Source organism: Polistes dominula, unplaced genomic scaffold (assembly GCF_049000335.1).
Source record: "Polistes dominula isolate Pdom_NZ unplaced genomic scaffold, Pdom_raw_medaka contig_73, whole genome shotgun sequence".
NCBI classification, from domain to species: domain Eukaryota; kingdom Metazoa; phylum Arthropoda; class Insecta; order Hymenoptera; family Vespidae; genus Polistes; species Polistes dominula.
Genome location: NW_028300951.1, coordinates 8491460 through 8508645, shown reverse-complemented (window position 1 = coordinate 8508645; position 17186 = coordinate 8491460). Strand labels below are relative to the sequence as shown.

Sequence of the window (17186 nt, the reverse complement as noted above, 5' to 3'; positions counted from 1 at the left end):
TTTTCCTTCCTTTTATTTTTTTACTTTTTTGTTTATATTATATATATATTAATTATATTAATTATATAATTAATTATTAGTTAATATAATATATATAATATATAATAATATATATATAATTTATAATGTATAACAATATTTAATTTATTATATTATTATTAATTTACTAGATAATTAATATATATATTTATTTATTATATAATTAATATAATTAATATTGTATATATAATTTTTAATTATATTAATTATATAATTATTAAAATCAATATCGTATATATAATCTTTAATTATATTAATATATTTATAATAATTAAAATTAAATATTATTATATTTAATTTTAATTACATAATTTTTAATATTTAATGTAATTAATTATTAATAAGAATAATATTTTATTCTTATTTTTTCGATAAGTTAACAAATATATATTTCCTTACTTATATAAAACTCCATTTAATTTCTCTCTCTCTCTCTCTCTCTCTCTCTCTCTCTCTCTCTCTCTCTCTCTCTCTCTCTCTTATAATATACATTATTACGATTTTAAAGAATATTTCTTATTTATATAAAAACAAAATATATTTATGACAAATATTTTACTTTTATTTATTAGACAAGTTAATAAATATAATATATTTCCTTACTTATATTTTCAACCCCCATTAATTTTCTTTCTAACGTTGTTACACGGTTTTTCTTTTTCATGACAAGACAGAAAGACTTGCTGTCAAAGATAAAGAACGTAAGTTTTGTAATTAAGTTTAAATATCCCTTGTCCAAACTTGTATGTTTATACACGATGACACTTTCTTCTACGCATACAAGTAAAAGAACATCTGTCATTATTCTATATGAACTATGGTATGGTAAGTGTTAACGTATAGAAAAGTTTAGTTTTCATGTGAGAGATTGTATGTAGGGATAGAAACAATACGTTCTATAGACTTCTCCGTTATCAAGTAAATCTCCTAGTCTATATTATGTCGCGTTACTCGACAGAAACGATTATTTCGACCCTTACGAGTGCCGTAAGCAGAGGGTTTTATTACTTTACGAGACTTCACGCGTCTTCCTTCACATTCGAATTCTTATTTTTCATTATATTTTCATTTTTTAATCTTTTATTTTATTTTATTTTTTTTTTTTCATTTTCATTTGTTCTGTTTATACGTGTGTCTCTCTGTTTGTTTTTTATTTTTTTTATTTTGTATATGTTTATATGTGTGAGTACAACATATGTGTGTATGTTACGTGTAACAATATAATAATAGCTTAAATTAACGATTACGTATTAGAAATGTTTGAAAAAATATAATGTGCGGTTTAAAGGAAGAAATAAGAGCTGGTAACAATATGAGAACTACATTTTGGACAGATATGCCGAAATTACATCAACCCATCACCATTCATGTCAAGTTAGTATGCCGATAATATTTCGTTTTTTTTTTGTTTTTTTTTTTTAATATATATTAAAATTATTGTTGATTTATAAACTGTGTGCTTTGAGTTTACGCTTTAATTGAAATAGTATTTAAGATATCAATTTTTTACAAATTATTTTACAAATGGTACACAGAGGTTCAATAATTATACTTAAATATATTTCAAAAAAAAAAATAAATAAGAAAAATTAGTGGTATATTGTTAAGAAAATAATAATTAGTTTCATTCCTTTTTTTCATTTTTTCGCGACAAAATTCAGAAGAATAATTTTAATAGGCTCGTATTTGTGAATTTCACGAATTGTGCAACAAAACACAGACCCAACGCCATTTTTACGCATTGACTACAAAAATGCGAAAAAAAGAATATAAGAAATATCAAATCGATTAAGTTTTTGATTGTTAATTATTACTTCAATTAATATTTGTGCATAAATATATTGTGTTCGTATTTAAAAAAAAAAAAAATTAAATTTATCAACATGATATCCTTTCATTTATAATTTACATAAAATTGTATTATAACTTTTTCAAAGATACCACAAAGTGTAGAATGTTCTAACAAAATTATAATAAATAAATTAGTTCCATCTAAAAAAGAAACAATTAATGAGAAAATAAAATAAATAAATGATTTACAAAATGATTACAAAATATTGCAATTTTATTTACATAATTATTACTCATTTAATCGAACAAATTAAAAATACGTTGTAGGACGAATGAATTATTTGCAAATAGTTAACCCATTAGGCATTTAATTTAATCTATAATTTTTAATAAAAAACAAATCTATTTTACCAATGAAAAAATATATTTAAAAAAAAAACTGATTTTTAAATTACAACTAATATAATATTTATTATTTTATAAAATGATCAAAAAGAAAAACCGTCGAGTAAAAATCATTACTAGCAAAATGAATGCATATCGATTCAAATTAAAACGCAATTGCACAATCGTGACAATTAACTAATGAAATGATCGAATGAAAATGAAATTAATTGACGAAAGAATAAACGACGATTATTCTATGTCAATAAAGGAAGAAGAAGAAAAATAAGTTGGAAAAAAAAAAACTAAAAATTAGAAATTAGTTTCAACAATATTGTACCCGATGTAATTTTCAAAGTATTACTATCTTCTTTTTCCCTTTTTTCTCCTTTTTTTCCTTTTTTCCCCTTTTTTTCCTTTTTTTTCTTCATTCGACATAATACAACTTTTCGTTGAGAGAGATCATCCTTCTCTTTCTAACAAATCGGATTCTCAAGGTCCGTAAGCGTTCGCAATCTATGCCACCAAGGTTTTTATCGAGTTTCCATTGTTTATAAAACACCCACCACCTGTTTTCTCCTAATCCAATAAAGACCACTGTTAAGAAAAATCCGTCTTCTGTTCGCTATGCAATTTTGTGCAGTGCAGATCGTGTCTACATCGAATATCGCGAGAGTGTTACTTTCGAACAATTTTTTTTTCTTTTTTAATCTTTCTTTCTAATCCCTAGTGATATTAGATTTTCATAATAAAAACAACAACGATAACAATAATAAAAATAAAAATAATAATAATAATAATAATAATAATAATGGTTGACAATTAGTTACGCAATTATCGCGATGAGAAATAATTGATTAAACGTGAAGGGAAAATTGAAAAAGAACAAGAAAATAAAATAAATAAAATTATGGATCGAAATTCTAGATCTAATAGGACTATTTGGCAACGTTTTAAAAAATTGTTCGTTAAAAGGAACAACATTTCCAGGTCGCCAAGGAGTAATCTTCAATTAAGTAGATTCGACACTTTGAAGACCGACGTTGAAAATCCGGAAGGTAAACAAAACGGTATTTTATTTTTTGATTCGTTCCATTCAAAATTTTAAAAACAAAAATATAAAATAATACGAATAAACAAAAAGAAAAAAGAAAACAAAAGAAGAAGAAGAAGAAGAATGGAATATCGGATATTTTTGCGAGAAAATATTTTATCGAATGTTTTAGTATCGGATCCGGACGTGTCTTTGGTGAACAGTTTTAATCCCGCAACCGATAGTTTTCACGCTTCGATCAGACCAATCATTCTATTGGCCAATTGTTTTTCGATGCTTCCAGTTTCCGGTGTCAACAGTCCGGATGCGTCCTATCTAAAGCAAGTAGATACTGTTAACTGATTCGATTTGATTTTATAAAATAATTGAAAGAATTTTTTACGTTTACTTTTTTTTTTCAGATTCACCTGGCGTAGTCCTAAATTATTGTACACCATTGCCTCGTTTTTAGGTTCTACCGTAATGACCGTATTTAACATCTTACAATTTGCTAACACGGGATTTAATTCCATAAAGACGAGTGGGTAAATTGTTTAAAAAACAATATATAAATAAATATATATATACATCTCTATTAATATATTACAAATATAGATAATTTAATATATTAATATAATATATATAATAAAATAATAATATATATATAAATTAAATAATATTTTACTGGCATATAAAGTAATTTTGTTGACTTCAAAAAATTGCACTATCTGAACAATACAATGAAATTAATATTTTAATATATTAATTTTTAATATTTTATATTTTTTTAATCATATTATATATTTAAAATTTATATATATATATATAAAATTACGCAATTAATTTTCATAATACTTTCATATTAAAAAGAAAAAAATAATAATACTTTATCTCAACAGCTAGTTTAGTTTTTTATGGGACATCTTTGATAGCATCGTTGTTGTTCATGAAATTGGCAAAATTGTGGCCATGTTTGGCATTGACATGGGAAAAACTCGAACGTGAATTTATGTTCAGACATCGTAAAGTTTCTCGCTTAAGTCTTGCTGGTAGATTTAAATTGATCACAGCTATCGTCATGATCCTGGCATTAAGTAAGTAACTTAATCTTCTTTTTTTTTCTTTTCTTTAAACAGTATTCTTCATTTGAATAAAAATTCTTCATCGATCGAAACAAAATGATTTGTTTTTTAGTTGAACACACTTTGTCAATATTAAAGGGTTTTTCATACGCAACAACTTGCGCAAAATATCGTGGAGATTCCGATATAGTAGCTGAATATTTCGAATCGCAATTTCCTCAGGTAACGTTATTGCTTGTAAAAAAAGAAAAGAAAAAAGAAAAAAAAGGTTTATTTTGACTATAAATATCTATACGGTTCTTTTGCATGGGTTTGTTTTTTTTCCCTACTACTGCTAACCCCACCCCCCACCCCTAGCAAGATATAATCTTCCTTTATTATTTGTTTTTTTTCCTCCTCTTATTTTTCTGCTATCTCTACTATTGATGTTGGTGTTGGTGTTCGTGGCGGTGGTGGTGGTAGCTGAAGGTTCGTTTAAAATGCAATAATTGTGTTTACCGCGAATAAAAATAGGTATTCTCGAGAAAGACATACAGTTTATGGAAAGCCATATTGGTGGACACGGTTAATATATTGAGTACATTCTCATGGAATTTCGTCGATCTTTTTTTAATTCTCGTAAGCATGGCACTTGCTGATCAATTTCAACAATTGAACAGTCGTCTTAATTCCGTCAAAGGAAAGGTATTATACAATTATTATGTAAAACAAATTTTCAAACATTTTTTTCTTTTGTTAATAATTATTTTTCTTTTTGTTTTCCAAAGACTATGCCGGATTGGTGGTGGGCAGAGGCTAGAAACGATTACAATCATTTGGCTGGTTTAACAAGAAGAGTCGATTCTCATATATCAGCTATAGTATTTTTATCATTCGCCACCGATCTGTATTTCATTTGCATCCAACTGCTGTTCTCATTCAAGTAAACAAATTTTTTACTATTTTCTTATTCCAATTATTACATTCGTTATATTATAGTGTATAATATTTCAAATTAATAATATTTTAATCAAACACAATAACCTCTACCACCCCTTACATACACTCTATATATGTAGTAACTAAAGATAATAATATTAAAATAATTTGTGATTTGTTTCAAAACTAAAAATACAAAAACGAAAATAAAATCCAAAAAGTTTACAACGAAGTCACATACAGAAGATTTACTTTTGTTTCTCGTTTGGATTTCTGCTAACAAGAACTACAGCAGTTTCATTGTACGCGGCATCCGTTAATGATGAATCACGATTACCAGCACCTATACTTTATAGTGTATCTAGTGCCAGTTATTCCACAGAGGTAAATCCAATACATGTATATATTTTATAATATATATTATAGATTAATTATATAGCATTTTTCTAAATTTTTGTATATATCTTTTATTCAAATAATTTGTCCTTCTAAATAATATATTATACATATATGTACAAATATACATATATTATTATTTATATATATATATAATATATATATTTTATATTACATATATAAATAGTATATGTATAAATATATATTATTTTTGTTTTTAAGGTAATGAGATTTTTGACCCAAGTTACTACGGACAATATCAGTTTAACGGGGATGAAATTTTTCTCCGTAACCAGAGGCCTGGTATTAACAGTAAGTATTAATTATCTTTTATTTTATTTTCTTTTCAATATTTAATTCTAAGATAATTTTTATAAATGATTATTAAATCATTTAGATAGCTGGTACTATAGTCACTTACGAATTGGTATTGGTACAGATAAATAACATACAACAAACTGTACAATCTAACATCACAAACATTTGCGAGGTAAAGATATTTTTCTTTTCTATTTGGTCTTTTTTGTTTAATTATAAATAATCTCTAGAAAGAGAGAGAGAGAGACTAAGAAAGGAAGAAAAAGACAATGTTAGATAAAAGTTTCCACTTTTACGTCTTTATAGCAACATTGAATCAACATAGTACGACCTCGTACATTATTATAGCTCCGGCCAACTAGAAAACACAATTATTTGTCGATTACTTTTTTGTTTGTTTTTGTTTTTTTAAATAAAAATAACAACAATATAAAAATTCTTACTGTTAGCATGAATTTCCTTGCGATGTAAACAAAACATAAGCCTGTCAGAGCAGCATCGTCTGTCGTAAGCAGATATTGTAATCTTTCAGTCTATCAAATATAAAAATTTATGATAGAAAAAAAAAAATCTAAAATTAAAAAAAAAAAAAAGAAAAAAAATATAGGAAAACCATAAAGAAATTAATTTTCTAATTTAACATGTATATATATTGATTTCAATCTAAATAATATATAACAATATAAAATAATATTAATTTAATCCTTTTGTTACATAGTCAATATAGTTTTTACATCAATTGTTTAATATATATATGCATAGTATACGACCCATATACTGGTTTTTAGTAACGAAAAAATTAATAATTATTATAAATATGAATTAATATCAAATAATATTACAATATTATATTATAAATAATAATAATAATAAATAATATACCTCAATGTTATAGGTGGAAGATGAGCAATTGTACAACAACGGTAGTTCGGTTTTACTTTGATGATTAATCCTGGCAGTCAACAATGTAACGGCATAGGCTCGAGCAAAGTGAAATGCGAATGAACCGAAAAAATATATGCCACTTACAATGTGCCCTTCCATAGGTTCCCCTTCGAATAATAAAATAATTAAAAGAAAAAAAATACCATAGAGTTAAAACAAAAAAGAACAAAAAGGTTGCGTAAATTCATGTAACAAATTGTGTAACATAAGAAATATGTTAAATTATCGTAATCAATTAAACAACAACAATAACGAACGTTTCGTTTTATTGAAGTGAAAACTTCTTTAGAATGGGGGTGATTTAAAAAAACAACAATAACGAACGTTTCGTTTTATTGAAGTGAAAACTTCTTTAGAATGGGGGTGATTTAAAAAAAGCAAATGAAACCGCCACGATACTAAGTAAGAAGAGAAAAAGAGACAAACAAATAGGATTGAGCCTGCGAGAGAATGAGCCAGTTTCTGGCTTATCTTTGGGTACCTTACTGGATACAATCCACCCCAATTGTGTATTTTGTAATTGTAGATGCGAGCGTGTTTTCCTTATCAGACCGGTGTATAGGAATTTGGAAAATATTTCGGCTCCAAGTATAATATCTATATTTAAATTCTTATAAAGTGTCCGGTCTGCTAATCTAATGTTACCTGTAATCTTAACTATGTTTTGTTACAAGATGTCGCAAGTACCTTTATCATGATTCTATCTAATACAACGCAATTAACTGTTTTACAGTAGTTATTGTAAGTTGATATGAAATGGACTTTCACTTGATGCGACGATTGATTTATGACCGATTCGTTTAATCGACACGACGAATTTTTTCTGTGCTAATTTCAGATACCACATTAGATCGCACATTATTGAAGCATGTTTGTAATTCTGAGTTTAGCAACAACTTGACTAGTACCGGTTTTCTCTGATAATCGAAAAAACCCTAATCATTGCTATCAGGAGTAATGCCAGCGGATGGATTGCCATTGCCTGTGATCCCTGACCGATATTCGACGCTACTGTATCTAAGTCTAAGATATCCGAATTTGTTTGCTTTAAGTATGTGAATTTGTGTGTCTTGATGCTTGGGAATTTTATCAATCGACTGAGATTTTGTCAGCTCTTTGTATTGGCTACTGAGTTGTGGTATGTATGCCACCGGTAATTTTGCGTTCTGATCATCTTTCGGAAGATTACGTGAAATATTCGCGCTTTGATATAAATTTGTAACATTGCGTGTAATATGCGCGTCGCGATATGAATTCGTAGTAAATATTACTATCGGCTCGATCACAGATGAATTTTGTGCTGTTGTTGATTCGAATTAAGATTTGAGTATCTAATATCACGTTGCCACCCGCTTCACGGATTTTTTCACCTTCGTCTACATGCGCTTCCCACGTTTTCTCAAAAGCATAATCTACTAGTGCCTATCGAACTTTTCCAAACTCTAACTTGTCTGAATGGTTATCCTTTAATTTCAATTTACTGTATTTATATTCTCCGTAGGATCGTTTTATTCGTTTAAAAATTTTTAAATTCCCCGAATTCTGTTTTAAAAACAGTACGTTGTCGTACGAGTTGCGCTTCACTCAGTTCTTACGATAGAAAGATACGACTTTAGTAGAGATAAGGGAGGAACTATGACTTCGGAAGTTGAAGATTCGTTAAATATTATTGCAAAACTCACGTTACTGCTTATGTATCTATGGTGATTCCTTCAGACCCCAAGAAAATTGTTTTTGAGCTGATGCGTTCTTCAATGTCTTGCTGCTGCTTGAATAGCGGTGAATAGACGCGTATCGTGAGTTGTTACGAAGTAGCAATGATGCTAGTTTTTCGAGGGTTTTTATAGTGAAAAATCGGTTTTCGAAATCCCTTCCGCATGTTGATTGATCAATAGTAGAAGGGTCCACCATCATAGTCCGCCGATGGAAGAGCTTATGTTTTTAGTAAAAGTGTAATAGAAATTATGTATACAGAAGGTTTTTCTCTATAAGGAATATCTTTTCTCTTCATGGTATCGCATATATTTACATAACACTCCGAGACCACTCGAAGGGACCGACAATGCACCAAGATTTCGTCGCACCGATGTTTCTCGATAATCTTTAAGTCTGTTTGGAATATTATGACCTTTTAGAATATTCCTCTTAATCTTTAAAAGGAGTTTTTATTTCTCAATAATGTTATGGAAAATATGGCCTGTATTAAAAGTAAGTGTTAATTAGAGACCCTATAAGAGGAACGCGCCATGTACATTGCTGGGGGGACAGGAACTCGTGTAGTCACGTGATTGCGCGCGAAATATTCAAACATTGAAATAATTATGAAATAATGAATTGCATCAAATACAGAAAAAAATGAACTATATTTAATGATAATTAAAAATTTATATTAAAATAAAATAGGCTATACAAAAAAATTATTATAAATTCAATAAGAAAGATTCAATTAAGTTTGATTTGATAAAAGGCAATAAGTCTGTAAACAAACGATAAGTTATAGGTTAGGTTTGTACATTTATACTTGTAATTATTAAATGTGTAAATTAAACTTACACTTATAGAAAACTACTAAAAAAAAAAAAAAACAATTAAACATAAATATCACAATAAAAACTATAAGTATTCCAAACTTAAACTAACCACAGCCGTTAATACATACTAAAGATAAACATGGCTGCGCGATGAAACGGAAGCTGTCCCCCCACATTTTCAGCCTTGCAATCTACATGGCGCGTCCCTCCTATAGGGTCTCTAGTGTTAATTATCTTTTGATTTTTTTTTTTAATTTTTTTCTTTAATAATTTTTACAAATGATTATTAAGTCGTTTAGATAGCTGGTACTATCGTCTCTTACGAATTGGTATTGGTAGATATAAACAACATATAATAAGTACAATCTAACATCACGAACATTTGCGAGGTAAAGATATTTTTATTTTCTATTTGGTCTTTTTTGTTTATATAAATAATTTCTAGAAAGAGAGAGAGAGAGAGAAAGAAAGAGAAAGAAAGGAAGAAAAAGACAATGTTAAATAAAAGTTTCCACTTTTACGTCTTTATAGCAACATTGAATTGAAGTAGTACGACCTCATACGTTATTATAGCTCCAGCCAACTAGAAAACATAATTAATTGTCGATTACTTTTTTTTTGTTTCTTTTTTAATAAAAATAACAACACACAATATACAAAATTCTTACCGCTAGCATGAAATTCCTTGTGATGGAAAAAAAACGTAAGCCTGTCAGAGCAACATCGTCTGTCGTAAGCTGATATTGTAATCTTTGGGTCTATCAAATATAAAAATTTATGATAGAAAAAACATATAATTTAAAATTAAAAAAAAAAAAGAAAAAAAATATAGGAAAACCATAAAGCAATTAATTTTCTAATTTAACATATATATATTGATTTCAATCTAAATAATATATAACAATATAAAATAATATTAATTTAATCCTTTTGTTACATGGTCAACACAGTTTTTACATAAATTGTTTATTATATATATGCACGGTATACGGCCCATATACGGGTTTTTAGAAACGAAAGAATTAATAATTATTCTAAATATGAATTAATATCAAATAATATTACAATATTATATTATAAATAATAATAATAATAAATAATATACCTCAATGTTATAGGTGGAAGATGAGCAATTGTACAACAACGGTAGTACGGTTTTACTTTGATCATTAATCCTGGCAGTCAACAATGTAACGGCACAGGTTCGAGTTATGAGAAGTGCGAATGAACCGAAAAAATATATGCCACTTATAATGTGTCCTTCCGTAGGTCCCCTTCGAATAATAAAATAATTAAAAGAAAAAAAATACCATAGAGTTAAAAAAAAACAAAACAAAAAGGTTGCGTAAATTCACGTAACAAATTGTGTAACATAAGAAATATGCTAAATTATCGAAATCTCAATGAAACTTACGATAATCCATTCAATAATTGTAAACAAATAAAATATAGATTATTTGCGAACGATAGGAGTATTATCGGTGATATATCGTTGTCCACTTTTTTCATCAATGAACTTAGGATAGCGTAATCGCATCTAAATTCACACCAATCCACTGTGTTAGTATGTTTTTTCGTTAATACGAACAATCTTTTGTTAAGTGCTTTATACCTTTCTGCCAAACCGGTTGATACCTACAAATTTATACTCGTGAAAATAATAATAATTAAAATTAGTTAATTAACTACAATGTTTTATTGGTTTGCATACCAACATGACGAATAAATCGGTAAAATTCCACACAAAAGTCGCCAATTTGCTCACTATGAAAATATAAATACCAATGGCGAAATTGTACTCGACTAAAAACAAAATTGGTTTGATTTTTGATTGGAAAAAAAATAATTGTCTCGATTAGAAAGTGAAATTATTTAAAAAAAAAAATATATATATATATAAATATATAGGCTTACTTATATCGAAGATAAAACTGTGCGAGGTGGTGATGTAAATGTGTAAAAAATTTTTAAACGTCGAATTAGATGTTCCCCATTCGTAAGTTAAACTATTGTTAATTATACTGAGAATATGTTCCAATAAAGAAAATACGAGTACGATGATACTTAAGATTAAAAATTTCAAACGTAACCGTGGTCTCAAGGATTTGTTGCTAAAAAAAAAAATATATATATATATATATATATTTAAAGTTAAATAATCTCAAGAGATTATTTATCAATAAAAATAATTCAATAATTTTTCTATTAAAACCTGTCTATGAATCGTTCCATTGATCTCCACTCATTTTGAAGGATCACCCAACGTGGCGATAACCAAAGGAACATCATCGTTCCGAAAAAACCATTGCCATAAAATATTGCACCGGCTGTTGCAGCTGCAATGCCACCTGAAACGTATAAACAAAGTATCAAAATATAATTTCACTTTCGCAGGAATACAATTGGGATTTCAAGGAGATGGGGAAAGAGGATGGTACAACTCGTGATAACTTTTGTATCTTACAACTTTTGTTTTATTTTTTATTTTTCTATTTTGATGGATGTTATTTTCATTGAAAGTTTGTTCAGAACAAATAATAGTTTTGTATTTTTCCTCAATGTGAATAAGCAAAGCAATTTCAAAATAATAAAAATTGTATGTTGAGAAAACGTTTGGGTAATTAAACAATAATAATTTAGACATATATTATAATATTTTTTTAAAATCATTTGAGTTGAAAGTTAATTTAATTAAAGTACATTTTCCAGGATACCTCAATAATATTTGTTAATGTATTAATTAATTAATTTTCTCAGTAAAGAATTTTAATTGTATTAATTAATTAATTTTCTCCGTAAAGTATTTTAAATTTATAATTCAATTAATTTCCTGAATAAATATATTTCCTGAATGAATATTTTTTTAAATGTATTAATTAATTAATTTCTTAAGTAAAATTCAATCTGTTTTGCATTATTATATTTTTCTATACTGTTTCTCTTGTTCGCAATATGTTAAAAGTTAATTAAATATAAAATATTGTACATGTAAAATTACTAAACAAAAAAAGAAGATTTTATTGTTAAACAAAAATTGTTCAAATATTATTTGAATAACAATAATTCTTACCACGTACTCCGAAAGCTTCAGCGTTGAGTGTCCTAATCATATGAATGACCGATAACGTCGCCATTATGAATATCGAAAAAGCCACAAGTATAGTATAAAATGTTCGAAAAGAAAATTTTTTAAATTTTAATTTCGACGGAGTGTCGGCGGATATTCCAGTAACCGGAAGTAAACCAAAAAGTTGTGCCCACCATAAAATTGAACTTATAGCATTATGAAAACTGTCTACCGAGTCCTAGAAAAATAAACATTTACAATCTCAAAAAAACAATTATAAATTTATATTATATACTAACTATTATATACAATATACTATACTATATGTATAGTATTGTATATTATAGTATATACAGTATTGTATATAGTACTGCATATATACCATAAGTATAAGTATATATACAGTAGTATACATAATGTATACATAAGTATATATACAATATATACTTATATACAATACTGTATATAGTATACTATAAATATTGTATATAGTATACTATAAGTATTGTATATAGTACTGTATATATACTATAAGTACCGTACACAGTACTATTGGGATCTCTAGCACTTGAATACGCTATCTGGTGGCTAAATTCAAAATTAAAGTAGATAGGTCGAATAGTTACGCCACGCCCCTACTAAAGATCCCAATATAGTATATACTGTATATAGTAGTACATACAGTATTGTATATAATATACTATACTAACAATAATATATTAATTAGCTATATAATTAATTAATTATATATTATATAGACAAAATATTCTATATTAATATAATTATATTTATAATAATTATAATTAAATATGATCTTACCTCGTTACTGTTTACAGAAGGTAAAGTATCTACGTCATCATTTTGAAGAAATTGCCGCGCCCTCATTGGCAATGCACCATCGTGATTGGTGGTTCTTATTCGACCATTAGTTTTACCCCTCTTTCGATTTCCCAAAACCGACCAAATTCTGCCATTAGTTTTAGTGGAATCCCCATGGAAAATATTTTTTGTTTTCAACATGGTGGTATCAGCCTCCACGTATATTCGTGAAAAAGCAACCATAACCTATTTAACAAACAACAAAAACAACAATGAACGTTTCGTTTTATTATCAACAAATATCTGCATTATTTATTCGATTTATATACCTGGTTATCTACATTTATGCGTGTATCCATACATATATGGAAATATAATTAATAAAAAAATGGTGTCGTGTAGAATTATCTCTGTGTAAGTTGAATTTTGATAGTTCAATCCTATAAAATAAAAAGTAAGTGTTGTTTTTTTTAAGGACGAATATACATTTGTATTTGATTACTTGTCAAAAAAATATTCTAACATTTATCTCTAGCAACATCTATCTTGATAATAAATATTTTTTTAAAACTCTACCAAGAACACACCAAAACACACACACACACAATATAGACAGGATATATTCATATTAACTGAAACATAATTTATCGAAGTATATGAAATGTATTCTCTTTTTATTATCGCAAAAATGAATCGTTGCAATACCAATCGTAAAAATGAATGAAGTTGTTATTATTGGATTGAATAGTAAATAGTACTAATGTTCTTAATAATCAAACAACTTGTGTAATAAAATTGTAATAAAGATCAAAAGGATTTGGACTAATGATTATGCTAACTTATCACGAAGTTTGATTAGACGTACGCGCATGTTATACATATTGTTTTGTTTTTACCCTTTTCTATAATTATGCAGATCTGAACGATAATTAAAATAATATACGTGGATAAAATAAATGATTATAAAAGGTAAACAATAAAAATAATAAATAAATGACTAATTTAATTTTGATCTTTTTGATTGTACGTGTAATATGTATTTGATGTCAACTCTTGAATAATTTCTAATGATAAGATGTTTGATTGATGCTACTAAAATTATCGTACAATCAGGACCGAAATAAAAGATGGTAGGAATCTATCTAGATATTAATCTACGTATTTGAATCGATTGGTAGACCTTACAATTATATATATCACACTACGCAATAAGTGAAATCAAGAGATTCGAATTTTTCTATTCACAATACTTTAATATATTTAATGTATATTACGTAAATACCCATATAACATAAAAACTTTCTAAAAACTTTTTAAAACATTTCTTTAAAAAGTTTTAAACCTTTCAAAAAGGTTTCTAAAAAATCTTTCTACAAGGTGAAAATGTTCGCGTTCAGAGACTTGCAAAAGATTACTCTATCAGTAAAATATATTAGAAATGTTTTTAAAATATTTTTGTGTAAAATCTTTTATGAATCTTTTTCAAAATATTTTAAAATGATGCCTGCAAGGTTATTGAAAGATTTTTTGGAAGTATTTTACGAAACTTTCACTGAAAGATTTCAAAACCTTTTGTATTATGTGGATATATATTAGATAGACCGGTAAGTAATGTCGTTTCTACAAATGTCAAATTTTGTATATTTTTATCAAAAACCGATTGAATTTTTATCAATTTGATATTAAAAATTTGCATACTAGATGAGGAAAGGTTGTTGATAACGAGGTTGATTATATTATTGACGAAAAATATAAATTTATTAGAAATTTATTCTTTTGAATTTAAGGTTAGAAAGCGACGTTACTTTCTGGTCCATCTAATACTTTTCTTTTCATGATAAATGATTTTCCACTTACGTTATTAACAATCAAAAGTTTGAAATTATTCTAAAAAAACAAAATTCGAAGATAACTTTCAAAAATAAATATTAATTTGATCAAAAAACTAAATTTTTTTTCTGTTAGGTTCAAAATTTATCTACACACGAATGATAAAGAAAAATAATTTATAGTTTGTACACAAGTTTATAATGCAATTGCAAATTACCAAATTACTTTTTAACTAAACTTTCAATCATTTATGCATAATATTTCAATTACATGAATATAAATACATTCATTTCAACGAACAGTATTATATTGAATTAGAAAATATATTTTTAATCATGAACAATAATATTTCGTAAAAATGATACGTTACAAAAAAAAGGAACAAACACAGCAGACACAGAAGCATTACAATTATCGTTTGTATTATTCATTTCTGTGATCGTTATTCGAACTTATCGATTTTGCAATACAGTACTTTAACGTAATCATGAAACGAACTACGATAATAGATTTTGTTTTACCAAAAAATAAAAAAAAATAAAAAACTCGTCATAAATGATTTAGAAAAAAAAAATAGAGGAAAAAAATATACAGTTTAATAAAAAAAGAGAAAACCAATACGATTAGAAAAAGGCAATGACTGTATTTTTCTTTCTCGTTTTTCAAAAAAAAAAAAAAAAAAATTCCACACGATTCACGGATGACGTATACAAAATATAACAATGTATGCATTTAGAATCGATAGGACGATTCGTTATCGTTCAATTTAAAAAAAAAAAACCGGTCATAAATTCGCTTACGTTGTCAAGATACTAAAAGTAATTTAGTATCGTGTCTGAGAGTATTATCTTTATAGTTTTATTAATTAACTTATTTATTATTCCATTTTATTTCGTTCGTTGTGGTACGTACCAACAACAATTCCAGATAAAAATATGATTATAATGTTAATTTTCTTTCTATTGTACAAATACCTTCTACCTCCACCCTCTCAAACATGAAACCAGTTATTAATAACAATTAAAAAAAATAAAATAAAAAAGCAACAGACTCTTAGCGTGCGTATCTTTGCGTTACGATCTGTTTTAACATTTTCCGATAATAATCGTTAAAACTTTGTTTTTATTATAGTCAACTAACTCCTTTATTTATCATGAATATAAAAAACTATCCGTGTAACCAAAAAAAAAGAAAAAAATAACAAACAAACGAACGAACGACGTTCATTTTTTAAATAAATCATCTTACTCACAAATATTACGATGCTGTTTTTCGTTCCATTAGAAATGCTTCTTTTTTTCTTTTGTTTAATTTAAATCACAACAACATTAATCATTTAATTCGATGATAAAATTGATGATACACATTTTTCTTAATGGGGGGGGGGGTTGGTATTGAAGATAGATAGGTGCAACAGGTCAAACGTTCATCGAGTAATGTTTTTAAATGACGAAGAATGGAACGCACCTGCTACGAACCTAACTGTAACAACGTGGAATAACGAATGAAAGGTAACACTTTTGATTTAAGAATAAACGAGCCCCTCGAGTCTGCGCTATGTGCGTACACGTCCGATCTAATAACTATCTATACTACTTATCGCGAAATAGAAAATAACATTATACCTTTATTATATATTTTCCATTATATATAGTACAGTAATATAGTTTAGTAATAATATACAGCAATATAATATAATATAATATATATATATATATATATATATATATATATATATATATATATATATATATTTGAACCAAATATAATAATCAAAATATGAACATTCAGTAGTAAAGTTTTAGGTAATAATTACTTTCAATATTTCTATCTTTGTTTTTTTTCTTTCTTTGTCATCAAAAATGTGCTAAGAAAACGTGCAAAATTAATAACATTAAATCTGATAATTAGTAAATTTTCTTTTATTCTTTAACAAGTTAACGAAAATAATAATTAGCTCCTACATATGTATCGTTGCTTTAAACTACCCCTATACTGATTAATGTTTTGTATGAATGACCCGTATATAAGGG

At 26.8% G+C, this 17186-nt stretch overlaps 3 protein-coding genes across 6 annotated transcripts; 1 reads left to right on the top strand and 2 right to left on the bottom strand.

Annotated features, from left to right (window-relative positions):
• The first annotated feature begins 484 nt into the window (after positions 1 to 484).
• Positions 485 to 6428, top strand: LOC107069501 (gustatory receptor 5a for trehalose). The gene is made up of 11 exons (XM_089172039.1): positions 485 to 1413; positions 3205 to 3272; positions 3441 to 3588; positions 3670 to 3788; positions 4147 to 4341; positions 4442 to 4551; positions 4843 to 5013; positions 5097 to 5251; positions 5469 to 5631; positions 5866 to 5955; positions 6041 to 6428. The coding sequence occupies exons 1-11, from the start codon at positions 1313 to 1315 to the stop codon at positions 6182 to 6184; spliced, it is 1464 nt and encodes a 487-aa protein (XP_089028165.1). The 5' UTR covers positions 485 to 1312; the 3' UTR covers positions 6185 to 6428.
• On the bottom strand, positions 6201 to 7005 carry LOC149032703 (gustatory receptor for sugar taste 64a-like). The gene is made up of 3 exons (XM_089172040.1): positions 6844 to 7005; positions 6405 to 6494; positions 6201 to 6319 (listed from the first exon to the last, which is right to left on the bottom strand). The coding sequence occupies exons 1-3, from the start codon at positions 7003 to 7005 to the stop codon at positions 6278 to 6280; spliced, it is 294 nt and encodes a 97-aa protein (XP_089028166.1). The 3' UTR covers positions 6201 to 6277.
• Positions 7006 to 9818: 2813 nt separating this feature from the next.
• LOC107069500 (gustatory receptor 5a for trehalose) lies at positions 9819 to 16879 on the bottom strand. Of its 4 annotated transcripts, XM_015326872.2 has the most exons (12): positions 16406 to 16878; positions 13653 to 13763; positions 13324 to 13569; positions 12508 to 12742; positions 11650 to 11785; positions 11352 to 11548; positions 11149 to 11240; positions 11050 to 11072; positions 10852 to 10974; positions 10543 to 10711; positions 10106 to 10195; positions 9819 to 10020 (listed from the first exon to the last, which is right to left on the bottom strand). In XM_015326872.2, the coding sequence occupies exons 2-12, from the start codon at positions 13680 to 13682 to the stop codon at positions 9955 to 9957; spliced, it is 1407 nt and encodes a 468-aa protein (XP_015182358.1). In that variant the 5' UTR covers positions 13683 to 13763; positions 16406 to 16878; the 3' UTR covers positions 9819 to 9954. The 4 variants fall into 4 exon arrangements, with proteins under 4 accessions (XP_015182358.1, XP_089028160.1, XP_015182355.1 ...); XM_089172034.1 differs by having other exon boundaries at positions 10543 to 10612; positions 10852 to 11072; positions 16406 to 16879; XM_015326869.2 differs by having other exon boundaries at positions 10852 to 11072; positions 16406 to 16877.
• Between the last annotated feature and the right edge of the window lie 307 nt (positions 16880 to 17186).

What these genes read in the sequence shown, in the direction of transcription:
- LOC107069501 (XM_089172039.1), top strand. Translation starts at nt 1,313, where the DNA reads ATGTGCGGTTTAAAGGAAGAAATAAGAGCTGGTAACAATATGAGAACT. An exon ending in CCGGATGCGTCCTATCTAAA is followed by an intron (nt 3,589 to 3,669) that starts GCAAGTAGATAC and finishes TTTTTTTTTCAG; the next exon opens with ATTCACCTGGCGTAGTCCTA. An exon ending in CAACTGCTGTTCTCATTCAA is followed by an intron (nt 5,252 to 5,468) that starts GTAAACAAATTT and finishes AAATCCAAAAAG; the next exon opens with TTTACAACGAAGTCACATAC.
- LOC149032703 (XM_089172040.1), bottom strand. Translation starts at nt 7,005, where the DNA reads ATGGAAGGGCACATTGTAAGTGGCATATATTTTTTCGGTTCATTCGCA. An exon ending in CTTCCACCTATAACATTGAG is followed by an intron (nt 6,495 to 6,843) that starts GTATATTATTTA and finishes TATATTTGATAG; the next exon opens with ACTGAAAGATTACAATATCT. An exon ending in CAAGGAAATTCATGCTAACA is followed by an intron (nt 6,320 to 6,404) that starts GTAAGAATTTTT and finishes TGTGTTTTCTAG; the next exon opens with TTGGCCGGAGCTATAATAAT.
- LOC107069500 (XM_015326869.2), bottom strand. Translation starts at nt 13,682, where the DNA reads ATGGATACACGCATAAATGTAGATAACCAG. An exon ending in CAGTTTTATCTTCGATATAA is followed by an intron (nt 11,241 to 11,351) that starts GTAAGCCTATAT and finishes TTTTGTTTTTAG; the next exon opens with TCGAGTACAATTTCGCCATT. An exon ending in CAATTATTGAATGGATTATC is followed by an intron (nt 10,712 to 10,851) that starts GTAAGTTTCATT and finishes TATTATTCGAAG; the next exon opens with GGGACCTACGGAAGGACACA.